Source organism: Myotis davidii, unplaced genomic scaffold (assembly GCF_000327345.1).
Source record: "Myotis davidii unplaced genomic scaffold, ASM32734v1 scaffold132, whole genome shotgun sequence".
NCBI classification, from domain to species: domain Eukaryota; kingdom Metazoa; phylum Chordata; class Mammalia; order Chiroptera; family Vespertilionidae; genus Myotis; species Myotis davidii.
In genome coordinates, this window is record NW_006285258.1 from 1,315,712 (window position 1) to 1,332,274 (window position 16,563).

A 16,563-nucleotide genomic window follows, 5' to 3' on the forward strand; every position below is an offset into this window, starting at 1 on the left:
ACTCTGATCAGGGGCAGGGACAGCTGTCCAACTGCCCATAGCCCCTCCCCCAGGCCACTGGCCCCCGATTGGCCCCTCCACCCCATTCTGGGGTGAGGTCAGCCGGCCCACCACCCATAGTCCCTCCCCACAGCTGGCCCCACCCACGATCAGCCCCCACCACACTGATCGGCCCATGGCCCCTCCCCCCAGCCAGCTCTACCCTGATCAGCCCCCCCACACCAATCGGGTGGGGCTGGCTGCCCAACCTCCCATGGCCCCTCCCCTGGCCCCATTTGGGGGCAGGCTGGCCGGCCAACCTCTTGCCATCTCCTCCTCCTGACAGGTCCGGCCCTAATCTGCCAATTGGGACTGGGCTGGCCAGACCCCACCTGTGCACGAATTCGTGCACTGGGCCTCTAGTATGCATATAAGTTCTTTGGTTAATCTGTCAGTCTGTTCCATGAGTCATACCTCCAGACCTATTTTGTTCATCAGTTTACCCTGTGCTCTGTTTTATTTTTTATTATTATTTTTTAAATTAAATCTTTATTGTTCAGATTATTACAGTTGTTCCTTTTTTTTCCCCCCATAGCTCCCCTCTTCCCGGTTCCCACCCCACCCTCTGCTCTTACCCTTCCCCACTGTCCTCATCCATAGGTGTACGATTTTTATCCAGTCTCTTCCCACACCCCCCTCACCCCTTTCCCCCCTGAGAATAATCAGTCCACTCCCTTTCTATGCCCCTGATTCTATTATATTCACCAGTTTATTCTGTTTAGCAGAGGATTTATTTACTTGATTTTTAGATTCACTTGTTGATAGATGTGTATTTGTTGTTCATAATTTGTATCTTTACCATTTTCTTCTTCTTCCTCCTCTTAAAGGATACCTTTCAGAATTTCATATAATACTGGTTTGGTGGTGATGAACTCCTTTAGCTTTTTCTTATCTGTGAAGCTCTTTATCTGGCCTTCAATTCTGAATGATAGCTTTGCTGGGTAAAGTAATCTTGGTTGTATGTTCTTGCTATTCATCATTTTGAATATTTCTTGCTACTCCCTTCTGGCCTGCATAGTTTCTGTTGAGAAATCGGCTGACAGTCATATGGGTACTCCCTTGTAGGTTAACTGACTGTTTTTCTCTTGCTGCTTTTAAGATTCTCTCTTTGTCTTTTGCTCTTGGCATTTTAATTATGATGTGTCTCTTTGGATTTCTTTTGTTTGGGGTTCTCTGCGCTTCCTGGACTTGTAAGTCTATTTCTTTGACCAGGTAGGGGAAGTTTTCTGTCATTATTTCTTTAAATAGGTTTTCAATATCTTGCTCTCTCTCTTCTTCTGGAACCCCTATAATTCGGATGTTGGTACACTTGAAGTTGTCCCAGAGGCTCCTTACACTATCTTTGTATTTTTGGATTCTTTTTTCATTTTGCTTTTCCGGTTGGGTGTTTATTGCTTCTTCGCATTTCAAATCTTTGACTTGATTCTTGCGATCCTCTGGTTAGCTGTTGGGAGTCTGTATAATATTCTTTATTTCAGTCAGTGTATGCTTAATTTCTAGTTGGTCCTTTTTCATAACCTCGAGGGTATCACTAGATTTCTTGAGGGTCTCTCTAAATTTATCGGCGGTTTCTAGAAAATTTTTGAAAAACCTTATAACCATGATTTTGAACTCTATATCCAGTAGTTTGCTTTCCTCCATTTCTGTCATTTGTGACCTGTTTCTTTGTCTCCACATTTTTATGCTTCCCTGTGTTGATAGAGTGGCTTTGTGTGCTAGGTGTCCTGTAGGGCCCAGTGGCTCAGCCTCCCCAATTACCTGAGGTAGACACTCTTGGTGCACCCCCTTGTGGGCTTTGTGCACAGTCTTGTTGTAGTTAAGCCTTGATTATTGTAGGTATCACTGGGAGGAATTGACCTCCAGGCCAATTGGCTGTGAGAATCAGCTGTGTCTGCAGTGGGAGGACTTCTATGCTGGAGACACCCTTCTGGGGCAAGACTTGGTTCAGTGGGGCTTTGGTGCTCACTGAGTCTGCCCCCTGAATGTGTCCCTTATGGATCTGAGGAGTTGTAATCTGGATGGTCCCTCTCTGACCACTGGGTACAGTGGCTCTTGGATCTCTAAGGAGGTGCTATTTAGCCTCTTCCTGAGGCTACCCAGCAGGAGCTATGGAGAGATCTGCAGATTCCTCTTCTTTGTTTGGGGTTTGGAGGTGCCCAGATGAGGCCCCGCTGTGAAGCAATGCAAGCTGCTGTGGGACCTGGGGCCTTCTTTTGGATGTTCTGGGTCTCTCTGACCCAGCTGCAGTTTGGTATGTAATTTTAGACTGCAAAGGGCCAGGCCATTCATATGCAAAAGCCTCTGTGCACATCTTGGGTGGGGCGGGGTCTCAGGGAATCAACAGGGTGGAACAAACAGCTATGGCTGATCCTCAGCCCTGGCCAAAGAGGCCCCGGGTCTCAGTGTCCCGGTAATTGCTGCAAGCACCTCTGAGGGAAAGCCGCCTTTGAGTTCTGCCTGCTGCCAGACAGTCCAGTTTCTCCCATATGAGTCTGGGTCCCCAGAGACTCGCCCGGAACTGGAGTTCAGAGCAGTCGGGAGCTTGTGACTCCCTCCCGATTGAAAACGGGCTCCGTTGCCAGCCCTTTCCGTGCCTCTCCATACCTCTGCACTTTACTTCCACACCGCCTCTGAGTCTCTGTGTGCTTTTCTCTTTCCTTCTAGTTGTAGAATTTCCACTCAGCCAGCCTTCACGTGGTTCTGGATGATGTCTGTTTTGTCTTTTAGTTGTATTTTTGAAGTGGTTGTGCGAGGCAGCAATTTCCGGTGTTTACCTATGCCGCCATCTTGGTTTCCCCCCTGTGCTGTTTTAAAGACTGTGACGGGTGGCTCTGAGATCATGTGTTTCACATCTGACCATGTGAGCTTGAGGAGTCTCAATCTCACAAATGTTTGGTTTCCTCATCTATAAAATGGGAACATCTACCTCATAGGGATGTTGTATCAGTTAAGTCAAATAATACTTAAAATCATGTCGTGCAGACCTGCCACGCTAACTGTGGCTCAGATCCAACCCCCTAATGGTCTCCTCTGGAGTGGCACCCTGAAGGACAGGGTTCTGTGTATGTTTTCCACCGTGCCCACGCTGCATGCTGGGACAGTACTTCACCACCCATCACAGTTTCATTCCTCCCGTCCCTTCTCTCACAGCCATGCTCTCCTTCCAGGCTCCCTCCTGATGCACTTAAACCCGTCTCCTTTAGCCAGCGTGCAGGGCCTCCTGTCCCACGTGGCCCCTGAGTGGTAATGAGGCCCCCAGACCACTGTGACCCTTCTCCTTGCTTTCACCTTCCTTCAGATTTTACTCAGATGGAGGGACTCATCTTTAGTTCTGAAACTGTGCCTTCCTACAGGCCTTTGCGCCTCGCTTGCGAAACTGAGCTTCCCTTCCCTTCTCTTCTAGGATTGTGGTTGGGGTTTTCTTTATAAAAGCCCTCACCCTCACCCCATCCAGCTCTTCAGGGGTTGGGGTGAAGGGAGGCACTCCTCGGGAGCCAGAGAATGAGGGCGGGCAAGAGCACCAGGGCCGGGGCCCTGCTCCTGCTCTGCTCAAGGGAGGTGGTCATTGTCCACAGCAGTTTGTGCACTGTGATTGCCTCCAATGTTCTTAGTAAACAGGCATTTTTGTTCCTTTCCTGCAGACCTCACTCTATGGACTATGCCACCCATAAGAAGATGACCCTGCCGCTTGCTGACAGATGCTCAAGGACGCAGAAGATTAGGATCATACCAATAGCTGGCAGTGACCCCGAGTGCCAGCGCACCGAGGAGATTAAGGTGTGTTGGCTGCTCTTTATCCTGGGACTTGGGGGTGCTAAGAGTTGTGCTTTCCAGAATATTAATTCGCCACTTCTTATTGCCACAGGCAGTTTACCTCCTGCGGTTATCAGGGAGCCAGCCTAACCTCCTAAACATGTGGTTAACCACAGTAATGCCAACAGCCATGGGTGAGATAGAGAAAACCAGACACTCAGGTGCTCTCCCTCCAATCTGTGAGGTTTCAGATGAAAACGTAATTTTTAAACAAAATGTAGCCTTTGAGAGATATCACAAAATTGTGTTAGCCAGATAAGAAGTGATATAGGAAGGTCAAAGGACATTCCTGACTCATTCGATACTGGCCCTGCTTTGTGAACCCCAACATGTGGGATGCCAGGCAGATGAAGGGGATGAAGGCTCCACTCTGGGGCTCAGGGACCGGCCCCCGCCTGCACGTTCTCACCCTGTCTTCGGGAGCTGGGGGCCCAGACAGGAACATCGGGCTCTGTGGGCTTTGGTGGAGCCTGGGCCAGTCAGGGTCTGTCTCTTGGGAACAGAAACGGCCTCCCTCAGGCAGCTGGGCATGAGGACCTGGCTCAGCTGGTCGCTGCTCTCCGGGCCCTGACCGGCAGCACAGGGGACGTGGCGGCCCCAGGCTGTGCCTGTGCCAGTTCTGATCGGACGGACGGCGTGAGGGGCCGTCTGCCTCTTCACCCTGGTGTGGCCTTCACGCCTTAGAGCTGAGCAGATCGCGTGTGAGGTACCAGGTGTGGCTTGGAGAGGTCTGTCCTCTGCAGACACGGGGAACCCGTAAAAGTAGGTTCCAGTGAGCACAAAAGTTGTTCATTTTTAAGTTCACTGGTTTATTGGCTTCTTTACAGAAAGAAAAACAACGCTTGAGGGCTTCTACTCGCCAAGGGACAATCCATCCTCGGGGGAAGCAGAACCGGCAGGGCCCGAGTGCCCGCTACCAGGAGTCCAGCAGTGACAGCGAGGAGGAGGAAGGTGAGTAATTCAAAACCAGTCCCAGGGGAACTCGGAGGTGAGTCGATGTGGAGGGAACATTTCATCTGAGCCCCGGTGCCTGCTTTTGCTCTGGTGGACTCTTATTCCCTGGCCTGCTGTTACTTAGAGGGCGGTACAGAGGTCTCTTATTATTATTATTTTAATTATTATTATTATTTTAATTCTTTATTATTGAAAGTATTGCCTATGTCCTCCTTTTCCCCCATTGACCTCCTCCAGCCCGCCCCTGGCCCCCGTCCCAGGCCTTCAGCACCCTATTGTCTGTGTCTATGGGTTATTTTTGTTGTTGTTAGGACCACTTACCCATAGAAAAGCTAAGCTGGGCAACTACCGCAAAACAAAGTAAATCAATTAAATAATTCTGTCCTATGGAGGAAATGTGTGATAAGCAGTTTGCTTGCTTGTATAATTAAGGACCCAATTCTTAAACTTGGCAGTTTTTAAAGAATGTGTGCTCTGAGCCTCGTGGGTATTTAAGTGATCAGACAATCTGTCTGAGAACAGACCTCCTCAAATCTAAGCTATTTCTGACAGTCACACGGGGTGGGCAAAAGGAGGCTGACAGGCATTTGTACGGAGGAGGACCTGCAGGTTACGGCATTCACAGTGGCTTCGTTACCTCGCACAGCGGCACGGGCCCGAGGCCCCTCTCACAAGTCCCATTGCCGGCCCTCGTTATTTACACTCTGGTCTCCTTGCGAAACTCAAGCGCATGTTGGCACAGAGTTCTTTCCTGCCTTTGCCCACCTGTTTATACCTCTCATCACAACTTTAAAAAAACTGTTGGCTCCTCAAGGGAACACGCACCGTGGGCAGTGACAGTGCGAATTCAGGAGAAAAATTCAGGAGTAAATGGGTCTCATCTTGGAGGGTCAGTCTCATGTCTCCAGTTCCTTTGCTTTCAGAGGAACAGGCCAGAATCTATTTGTCAGACAGCGATGAGGATCAGAAGAAGAAAAGCCTCAAGGATTACTGAGAGCAAAGCCACTCACCAGTGATGAGGTAAAAGCAAACATATTCCATTCGAAAGGGTTTGCCCTGTACCCAGGAGCCAGCTTCTCAAGAGGAGCTTGTAGCCTAGGCACACACAACAGGCGTCCGCACACCCGGCTGGACCTCAGTGAAAGGAACGCAGTGCCAGGACTGGGAGCGAGTTGCCCTAGTGAGGGAGAGTGTTGGCTTGGAGGGGACGCTGGCCAGGGCGGGCCTGCCACGGGGACGCAGAGGCCTGTGAGGAAGGCACAGGCCCTTGGGCACCCAGTCTTGTCTGGAGAGCTCGGAACAGTTCAGTGTGGGAGAGCAAGGGGCCTACCGTGTCCCCTGTGGTCACCGGGTGTCTTTCTTATTTGGGTATAATGGTAGTGGAGCATTATTTCATTTCCATGTTATTAAAATGTTTTTCCTTTAATTATTTCCTTTTCCATGTATAGGATCCTAAGTGCAAAGATATTTTAAGTCTCAACTATACAAGTGAATCACTACGTTAGTGCCCATAAGCCATATTCCTTCCTTCACTGTTTGCCGAACACTTAACATGCTCCACTCTGTGTTCTGGAGATAGAGATGGGAGTAAATGTCGCAGTAACAGGGATGTTCAACTGAACATGGGTCACTTGTCTAAGTGGAGCATTCATTTTCACTCATTCATATATAAATATATATTTCAAATTTTAAAAGCACAGGAAACACCAGTAGTCCTTTAAAAATAAATCAGCGAGCTTTAAAGTGCTGAATTTCAGAGAGTAAAGTATAAGGAAGCAGACAAATGCATCTCAAGTATAATATTGTAGAAATCCTAGTCGGTGGAGCGAGGAGTGCCCCTCCGGCTCTGACCGCCATTCAGGTGAAGTGCGGTTTCCATTGCCTGACCTGCCAGACAGGTCACCCGTGGGGGGTTGAGTTCTCATGTGAAGGCTGGCTCCTCAGTCAGCTCTGGACTACTTTCGACAAAATTGCCAGGAACGTGTTTGGTACTGAATTTTACCTCTTGTCTCTCACATTTTCTAGGTGAACCCTACAGAAGTAGGAAAGCAGGGGAAGAGAAAGATGACAGATGCATAAACCTGCTCTCGTTGTCTGTATTGTTTTCAACAGTTGTTTGTTTTTACTATTTTTTTTATTGATTTCAGAGGAAGGGAGAGGGAGAGATAGAAACATCAATGATAAGAGAGAATCCTTGATCGGCTGCCTTCTGCACGCCCCCTACTGGGGGATCAAGTCCACAACCCAGGCATGTGCCCTTGACGGAATCAAACCTGGGACTCTTCAGTCCACAGGCCAACACTATCCTCTGAGCCAAACCTGCTAGGGCTCAACAGTTTGTTTTAAAACAGTGATGAAATGTTTTGTTTGATGAACTGAGTTATTTTTATATAATCCTAGTTGTGAATAAAAAATGTTCAGAAGCAAGTCTGTGACTTTAGAAAATCCAGTTTGTGTTTGCTCTGGATCTTAGGTTTTCTTGCCTTCCTGCCCTTCTGCCTCACCCCATCCCTGGTGGGGCCCAGAGGTAAGCTTGGGTTTAGCTCCAGTACTGTCCCCCCCACTCCCCGGATGTCCTCCCTGTTCTGCCAGCTGGGTCAGGCCCTTCTGTGTCCTGTGTGAACTTTCCACTGACCACATAGCCCTGGGACCTTGGGAGAGTAGGTACAGCATGGAGGGACACTGGGTGCTATATGGGCCCTACAATTCTAAGCCTCAGAACAAGTTGAAGGACAGGGCTGCTATTCCCATTTTACAGATGTGGAAGCTGAGGCTTAAAGAACTTAAGACTGCTGTCCAAAGCTTTTCCTTCCCAAGTAAAGGAAAATCAGCATTTTTGAGACAAGAGTCAGGATTTTCTATGCACAACCACAATACTGAGCAGATGTACTAGTGACTTTATGGAGAAACTAGAGGCCTGATGCATGAAATTCATGCAAAGGGCTGGGCCCTCGCAGCTGTGGTGGTTTGCCCTGACCCTCACAGCGGCAACTGGAAGGATGTCCGGTCTAATTAGCATATTACACTTTTATTATTATAGAAGAGCAGTGGGAAACGAAACACCAGATTCAACTTCTAGCTTTGTGGTTGGTGTAGCTGGAAGGTAGTAGGTACCTAATAAGTATTTACTGAATGAACAAACCATCAGTAATATCTTGGGCAAGTTACTTCTCTGAAGTCAGTTTCCTCAACTCAGCGGTACTTGGACTTGACCATGTAAATAAATAGTTCATGATTTAATGTTTATATTTCTCTGCCTTTGAGAATTGAGTACTAATTAGAAACATCTTTAAAAATGTCTGTTAAATAGAAAAGGCCCAAGAAAAATGGCCCATTATCTCATCATGTGGAAAACCTGGATTCATATATTTCCCTCCCTTTTGTACTTTTAGGTGGACACTGAGCTGTGTCTGTGGTCACTGTCTCTGTCCTCCCCCGTCCCACCTCCCCTAACTCCTTCCATTATGCCCGCCTCCACATGTCCCAGTGTGTGCATCTTGGAGGCATGTTTATGTTGAGCAGGGCATCCTTTGTTGAGTTTTAATTGTCCGACTTGTAAATCTAAGGGAGGAAACAGTGGCGCCTTCTCTCTCCACTGACACTGAGGTCACTCAGGTCAGCTATTCTTCACAGGGCGGTGGTGGCCCACGAGGCTCTGCTGTCTCTGCAAACAGACTGGGGTGGGGACTTAGGCTGGGATCTCCAGGCCCTCAACCTTTGCAGGTGTGCAGGACAGTTTAACATTTGAAGGATAAGAGATGTTTGGCGACGTGGGGCCCACATGTGGTCGGCCACTTATTTGGTACCTAAAAAAGCAGGGCGCTATGTGGCTGAGCACAAGGGCACTGTCTCCCCATGGCCACAGTTCCTGGCACCACCTCTACCTGAACTCACAGGAGCTAAAGTTACCTGATGACTCAAGCGCCTGAGCCTCCAACTTACCAAAGGGGACAGGCATCAACGCTTCCTGTAAGTGAACGTACCCCAACACTCATCCTCAAAGGACAGCCAACATTGAAGATTCAAGGGGAATTTTTTTATTCTTCTAAGTTTCAGAACTGTGAAAATTTTAAATTAAATGGACACTTATCCCTAAAAGTTTCCTATTACACGTTTCACTGATTTTCTCTTTTGGTTGGTGGACACAGGTGACTGATAGAGGTGCTTTTGCCGTATTGTAAAAATCTGCTTTATTAACAGGACGGACTCCCAATCAGGTCACAGGACCCTGTTTCTTCACATTTGTCAACTCAATTCAGTTTCATGGATGGCATTAGATTGAACCATATGAAATTCTATTTTTGTGGGTAAAAATGTTCACGTGTTGAAAATTTTATATTTAACTTTAATAGGGTGGGACACAATAATCCAGGGAAATGAATAAGCCTGTTCTTGAAGAAATGTGCAAGGAATGAACTTTAGAACATCCAAATTAAAGGGATTTTTAAAAAGTCACAGTCTACAGGATATTTGATAAACTTTATTGAAATTATTTATTCCAGAAAGAAGTGGTAAGTTCTAAATGCCTATAGTACATGTTCTTCAAAAGAAATTTCACTGTGCTATTATGAACCAGGTTAATAATATTTCATATTTAGACATCAGTATTATAAAAATTAAAACGCTTATATTTAAAAAGTTGAAAAAATAAAACATCTACAGCATTTTGGATATTTTAGCATTAAAAAATGTATTTAAATACCTATTTGTGACAAAGAATGATGCATTGTAACAAGATAACTTTCAAGCTTTTAAACATAACTAAAACCAAATATAATTCATCCAAAAGACTAAAAAATATAAAGTGGGCATTTCCTTGAAATTACGAAGATTTTTATGCAGTGTGTGTGTATGAGCTTATGTATATGTGCCATTTTTTAACCTTTCTTAAGCAGACAAATTGGGCCTGAGCCTGAGGGCAGCATGGGAAGCCGCTCTGCACATCCTGGTATTTCGTTTTCCTGGATGCCATGTCTTCAGTTAACACTACTCGAAAGTGAAGTGCCTTGAGGACATTGTGCTAAGTCAAATAAGCCACACAGAGAAAGACAAATACTGTATGATCTCACTTATGTGAAAAGAAAAAAAACTCACTGAAACAGAGAACAGATTGGTAGTTGTGAGAGGCAGGGCTGGGGATGAAGGATTGGGTGAAGGCGGTCACAAGGTACAAACCTCAGGTGTAAGATGACTAAGTCCTGGGGATGGAATGTACAGCATGGTGACTATAGTTAACAATACTGTATTATATATTTGAAAGTTGCTAAGAGAGTAGATCTCAAAAGTTGGCATCACAAGGAAAAAAATTTTTTTAACTATGTGAAGTGATGGATGTTAACTAAACTTACTGTGGTGATCATGTCTTATTATATTCATAGATTAAATCATTATGTTGTATAACTTAAGCTAACACAATGTTAAATGTCAATTATATCTCAATGAAACTGGAAAAATTGTGGCATTGCAAGAAGGAGCCAAGTGGGATGGCACTGAGCCTGCAGAGAATGGAAGTTGCTTGGACCCCAGAAAAAGCATGCTCCTCGGATCTGTGTGGATTATATAAGGAGGAAGTGAGGTAGCCCTGGGAACACAGAGCCAAAAGTGCAAGGTTTTATGAAACGGCATGCATCTTTTCATCTTATTTTAATGGCAGCAAATATAATATATAATAGAACATGACTAACATTTATCAAACATTTTTTCTCATAACTTTTTAATACCATGGAATTCCCATTTTAAATGAAAACATCAGATATTGTCAATGGAAAAACAATTTACAAAGTTCTATTTACATGTAACTTTTCCAGAGTGCACCTACTGCATAAAGTATGTGGGTTATTTCATTCAAATAACAAGAATTTGCCATTTAATGATAAAGATAATTCTCATTGAAATCTCTGACAATTGCTAGTTGTTTAAACACACAAAATGTTTATTTGGTCTTTTAAATGACAGGCACCCTTATAAAATGTATTTCTTCTATACTTTAGACTTACTAGCTACAAATATATAGCACCAACATCCATTTTAATAATATCAACATTAGTAATTAATATTTTTAAAATACAAGTTCATGTAGACATACTAGAAAAAATTTGGACAAATATAAATATAAAGTTTTATAAAATGGGAAGTTAAAGCTTTAAAAAAAAACCCCAGCAATTTAAAAATGCAAGTGTTCTTTGATTAGATCACCAGATAAGTTTAAATTGGTTAGACTACAAAATTTAAGGTCTTACACATCTTTGGTTTAAAAATCCAGACTACTTCACAACTCTATTACAAAATTTTAGAGCAATATAGAAATTCCAGAAGTTAATAAAAGGCTAAGAGGTGCCATATTTTTAAAGATCAAAGTAAACATCAGTTTTCTCCCCTGTAATTACAATGCTTGAAATATTTTTCTATATCCAATCGGATGAATGTTTACCTTTAAAGTCATTTATGAAGAAATTATATAATGAACTATTGTAGCTCAGAACTGGAATGGTACAAGCAAAACACTTAACTTCTCCATACTAAAGATTTTATCCATAAGTATGACATACAACTTTAGGTAAGGGCTTGTCTACCTATGTTAAAAAAACACACTCATGGAGGAGGGGGTAACATACTAATCAATGTAATGACTCACAGGACAGTGCTGCAAGGCAGCCTTGCTGAGAGTGTAACGGTCGCCTCGCCCTGCTCCATGCAGCCCCCAGCCTGCTGGAACAGTGCAGTGTCTAAAATCAAGTATGTTTCCAAAATTGTATATGAAAAGGAGAGAGAGAGAGAGAGAGAGAGCGAGAGAGAGAGAGAGAGAGAGACTTCCTAACTTAAAAAAAAAAAAAAAGCAGCCTATAACTGAAAGGAAATAGTGCAAAGTCAATCTTAGGCCCCTTTAAAACATTAGATACTGATACAAAGCAACAAACACACCCTGTTAAGAAGGCTTATACCACAGTACACAGGAAGCTGCCCAGTCATTGGATAAACTGTCCACTGTAAGCCTAAGGCGCAGAAAAATAATTTTTTTAAAAACTGACAACAGACCTCTCTGCTCCAGTGAAATGAGATTCTCCCTTAGAAAAATCTCCCTGTAAATGCTTCAGCCAGGGCTGCATTTCTGAGGCCAGGGTGACTCGGATTCCTCTGCCCCTGCTTTCGGCAGCTGTAAGACTCCGCCATCTCCGGTCCAGAGGCTGCCCCGGAACAGGGCAAGGACACAGGTCCAAATCCCCCATCGCACTGGCGGTCTGGAGGCAGCTGCCCACCACAGTACACTGTTCAATTGTTCACTTTGATTCTTTCGAGAGTAACAGGAAGACAACTTTTGTTATGAGAAATTACTTTTACACAATATGGACAAAAAAGTACAAGATGACAGGAAACAATAAAAACTGGGTTTATGAAGAAGAGCAGATTTCCTGTTTGGAAAATTTGTAGTGAGTGATGACTAAATACCGTTTATGGAATTCTGCACTGCATATAGGAACAATGATTTAGACGCGTGCCAGTTTCTAATTTGCTTTACAGGAACCATCAGTTTAACTGACAGTTTTGCATGCTCCTCAGACTTCACCTCCATCACATTTACTGTAAACAACAGCTTTCTTTTTCTCTTTGCCTATCTAACCAAGAGTTGGCTATCTGCCTTTTACAGGAACAGAATAGCTTTCCTACTCAGATGCTTTTTACTATGGGCTTTCACAAAAATCTAATAAAGTCCACAGTATTAAAATGAAACACTGTCATCAGTGTAGACATCACTATACTCTTAAAGATACATCAGACAAGTGCAGTAACCTGGAATGCATTTTCTCTCTCCTAGAGGCCTGCTTTTACTTCTAAACAGACGACTAGATTTGAGTCACCTGGTTTAAAATTCTGGCATTGTGCTTTCCTGACAGAAGCAAAAGCACAATCTCTCCAAGCTCATGTTCTACAACACGGACATCTCTCCCATCCTGGAATCAGGAGCTTTGAAGTGCTTGTACCTGTGAGGTGCACAGCAAGTCTGATATCAGCAAGGTCCCTTTTTTTAACAAAAAGATTTGGTCCTTAAAATGTTTATATTATTCTACATGTGACTTCCTATACTTCCTTATAATTGTATTTTTTTTAACTAAGACCCACCATAAACCACTCAATTAAGCTAAATTAAAATTGATTTTAGCAGAAAGTAGAAATAATGCTTTAAAATATAAAATGTCACCTACTATTGATTTTACAGTTTGAAACTTGTAACTTAAACTAGAAAAATATACATGTAGTTGGAAAAAAAAGAAAAGAAAAATTTCCAGTCTTTTCCCTTCTACCCAGGAAAATTTTATATCTGATATCACCAATGTGAGTCCTGATGACCTTCAGAAGTCTTCCAAAGGTTGTGCCTTGGCGGACTTACTGGTGGTCTCCTTCAACTCGTTTCTTGCGAACTATGAGAAAAATAAAGAGTTAGAAATCCCTGTTCATTTGTACAAACTTAACTTGCTTTTTACAAACAAGCTTCTGTAAATCCAGCGATAGTTGTACAAACATTAAATGTCCATTTCCAATGCACATGGTCATTAAAATAAAAAATTCACATCCTTTTCCTTGTCATTTACCTGCTGAGAAGTGAGGGGTTTCAAAGTGAGAACTACATGCCCTCGCTCACCTGTGCTTACACAGCCAGAGCATTAGAAATCTAAAACAGCATGGTCAGCGATCGCATTCACGTCCACTGTGCTGTCTCATCTGTTTACTGAAAAAGTTGATACCTCCATTAAAAATAATAAGTGATTGTGTTAAATTCTGAATTGACACTCAGGCAGCCACGGTTAGATAGTATCAACAATATCTGCACTTCTGATTAGGCATTACAGTACAGCTCACTTCCTTAGTCTGTGAAATAACATAGTGAAAATGGTTTTGTCATTCATTTTTTAAAAAATATATATATTTTATTAATTTTTTACAGAGAGGGAGAAAGAGGGATAGAGAGTTAGAAACATCGATGAGAGAGAAACATCGATCAGCTGCCTCCTGCACACCTCCCACTGGGGATGTGTCCGCAACCAAGGTACCTGCCCTTGACCGGAATCGAACCTGGGACCCTACTGCTCTCCAAATTTTCCTTCTCTTTTCTCCCACAAAATGAACTGGCTCAGGGCTCTGACAAAATAAATGCAAAGTAATGAAAATCTCAGACCCTGGTAATGTGGTCAGGTCACAGCTGGCTACCATAACCTTTGGCTGTCAAAGATGCCAGCCAACTAGTTCAGCTGATGGAGAGAAGGTGCATGTATCTGAGGACCCCCCAGCGTCTTCGTGGATGGGTGGCCCTAACGCACCAGGCTGTGCTCTCTAGTAGCAGGGCACGGTCTTCAACTTCAGGATCTTGTTACTCTTACCTATCAGCCACCAGAGAGCATTTGATAAAAGGGGCAAACATTTTACTGTCATGTTGAAATCTTTTTTAATAGCTCCAAGGGGTGACTTAGAGCTGAGAGTAAAACATTATAGGAAGTATAAATGTTTATTGTAGAAAACTATTCACCAGAAGCTGTGAAATATTATTTTCACATGAAGCTGATTTTACCCACTAACCAACCCAATAATCACTACAGCCTTCCTTAAACTGAATTCTGATCCAGTCAGTATAAAAGGACCATGCAGATATTAGAAACCTAGGCCAAGTCATCTCTGTTAAAATTTATTCTAAAAGCAAAAAAGCTTCTCCAATACATTAGGTTAATGGCATGATTCAGAAATTCAATTTGCAATTGTATGTCTTACCTAAGTCATTGTTTTTTGTTATAGCATTAGCTGCCCTGGTTCGGGGTCCCTGCTGTGTAAACCGATATCCAAACTTAAGGATATTTGTATTTTCCTCAAGCATCTTCGCCATTTCCAATTCTACAGCTGTCCCCAACTGCTGCCTCTGGAATAATCAGAAATAAAGAATAGTGTTAATAAACTAGATCAAAATACTTTTCTAGGAAAGTCAAGACTAAGACACTGAGGTATGCTGATTCTGTTGGTATTTTAAAATTTTCCCGATTCTTATAGTGTACAAGGGAAACAAAAGTTTAAAGTTCAGTATTGATCATATAGACATCAAAAAATTGTGGATTTCCATAATGAGATACCCTTCATACCCACAGGATGACTATAATAAAAGAGACAGAAAATAATAAGGGTTGGCAAGATTGTAGAAGAAAATGGGACCCTCAGACATGCTGGTCAGAATGTAAAATGATGTAGTTGCTGCAGAAAACAATCTGACATGCCCGTATGACCTAGCAAAGCCACTTCTAGGTACAGACCCACAAAAAACAAACACACGTTCATACAAGAACCTGTATATATAAATGTTCACAGCAGCTTTATTCCTAATAGTCAATAAGTAGAAACAACCCAAATGTAACAATATTATTCAGCTAAAAAAAGAGTAAGTACTCATATGTGCTACAACATGGATGAACCTCCAGAACATTTTGCTCAGTGAAAGGCGGCAGACACAAAAGACCACATGGTATACAATTCCATTAATATGAACGGTCTAAGATAGGCAAATGCAGAGACAGAAAATAGAGGTGGGAGGGGTGAACAGGGAGTGACCGCTGGTGGGTATGGAGTTTCTTTTTTTGTTGTTGTTAATCTTTGCCCAAGGATTTTTTCCCATTGATTTTTAGAGAGAGTGGGAGGGAAGGGGCAGGGAAGGGGGCAGAGAGTGAGAGAAGGAAGGAGGGAGAGGGAGAGGGAGATGTAGAGAGACAGAAAGACACACACGGATTGGTTGCCTCCCTCAGGAGCTTCAACCAGGGCCTGGGGTCTGGGATGGACCTGCAACCCAGGTACCTGCCCTTGAGCAGTGCTCAGGCCGATGCTCTACCACTGAGCCACACAGGCCAGGGCAAATTTCTTTTTGCGATGATAAAAATGTTCTGGAATTAGACAGTGGTGATGGTTGCATAACTCTATGAATATACTAAAGACCCATACTAAAAATATCAAATTAATATTCCAGATGCCTCCAATGTTCTCTCATCCTCTTTTATGCCACCTTCCCAAATAGCTTTCTGAAAGCCCTCCTCCCACACGCCTCCTGAGTCCCCAAGCCCTGCACAGCAGTGTGGGCTGTAGCTTCCTCAAAGCTACTGCTGCAGAGCACTGACCTGATTGTCAATCTTGAGCTCAGTGAGGGTCTCATTATCTTTTAAAGCATCAATCAGTGCTAGAACCCCAGCTCCTGTGATAAAGTTGGACTCCATATTTAAGCTCTTCAAATTTTTGTTCACTTTCAGCATATCTGCAAAAGCCTAGAAGTTAAAGAAAATTTTGGAGATTAAAATCTGACAATTATACACTGTACACATCATAAACAAATATACTAATTAACCTAACTGCCTTAATGTTTCTCATTTGATTGTTTGAGTTTGACACCTACCTCATAGGTCTCACATGTATCCACTTTGCACATGTACCCTGTCACAATCTTTTTTTTAAAGAAAACATGTTTTTATTAATTTTTATTTTATTATTATTTTTAAAATATATTTTTTTATTGATTTCAGAGAGAAAAGGAGAGGGAGAGAGAGATAGAAACATCAATGATGAGAGAGAATCATTGATTTGGCTGCCTCCTGCACAACCCACACTGGAGATTGAGCACACAACCTGGGATGGACCTGCAATCCCAGGGACCTGCATGTGCCCTGACCGGGAATTGAACCATGATCTCCTGATTCACAGGTTGATGCTCAACCACTGAGTCACGCTGGGCTTATTGAT

General features: G+C 43.4%; 2 protein-coding genes across 4 annotated transcripts in view; one reads left to right on the top strand and one right to left on the bottom strand.

The window, feature by feature from the left end:
* LOC102765359 (RNA polymerase-associated protein LEO1) overlaps positions 1–6,979 on the top strand; it is a 21,054-nt gene extending 14,075 nt beyond the window's left edge. For both annotated transcript variants that reach the window (XM_015558925.1, XM_015558924.1), the window contains 4 exons: positions 3,681–3,816; positions 4,680–4,803; positions 5,730–5,826; positions 6,832–6,979. In XM_015558925.1, coding sequence (XP_015414411.1) covers positions 3,681–3,816; positions 4,680–4,803; positions 5,730–5,800 — 331 coding nt within the window. In that variant the 3' untranslated portion in view covers positions 5,801–5,826; positions 6,832–6,979. The remainder of the gene's footprint in view (positions 1–3,680; positions 3,817–4,679; positions 4,804–5,729; positions 5,827–6,831) is intronic.
* A 3,523-nt stretch (positions 6,980–10,502) lies between these two features.
* TMOD3 (tropomodulin 3) overlaps positions 10,503–16,563 on the bottom strand; it is a 74,842-nt gene continuing 68,781 nt past the window's right edge. For both annotated transcript variants that reach the window (XM_015558926.1, XM_006755991.2), the window contains exons 8-10: positions 15,948–16,091; positions 14,566–14,710; positions 10,503–13,223 (exon numbers count right to left, since the gene is read on the bottom strand). In XM_015558926.1, the coding sequence (XP_015414412.1) occupies positions 13,189–13,223; positions 14,566–14,710; positions 15,948–16,091 (324 nt within the window). In that variant the 3' untranslated portion in view covers positions 10,503–13,188. The remainder of the gene's footprint in view (positions 13,224–14,565; positions 14,711–15,947; positions 16,092–16,563) is intronic.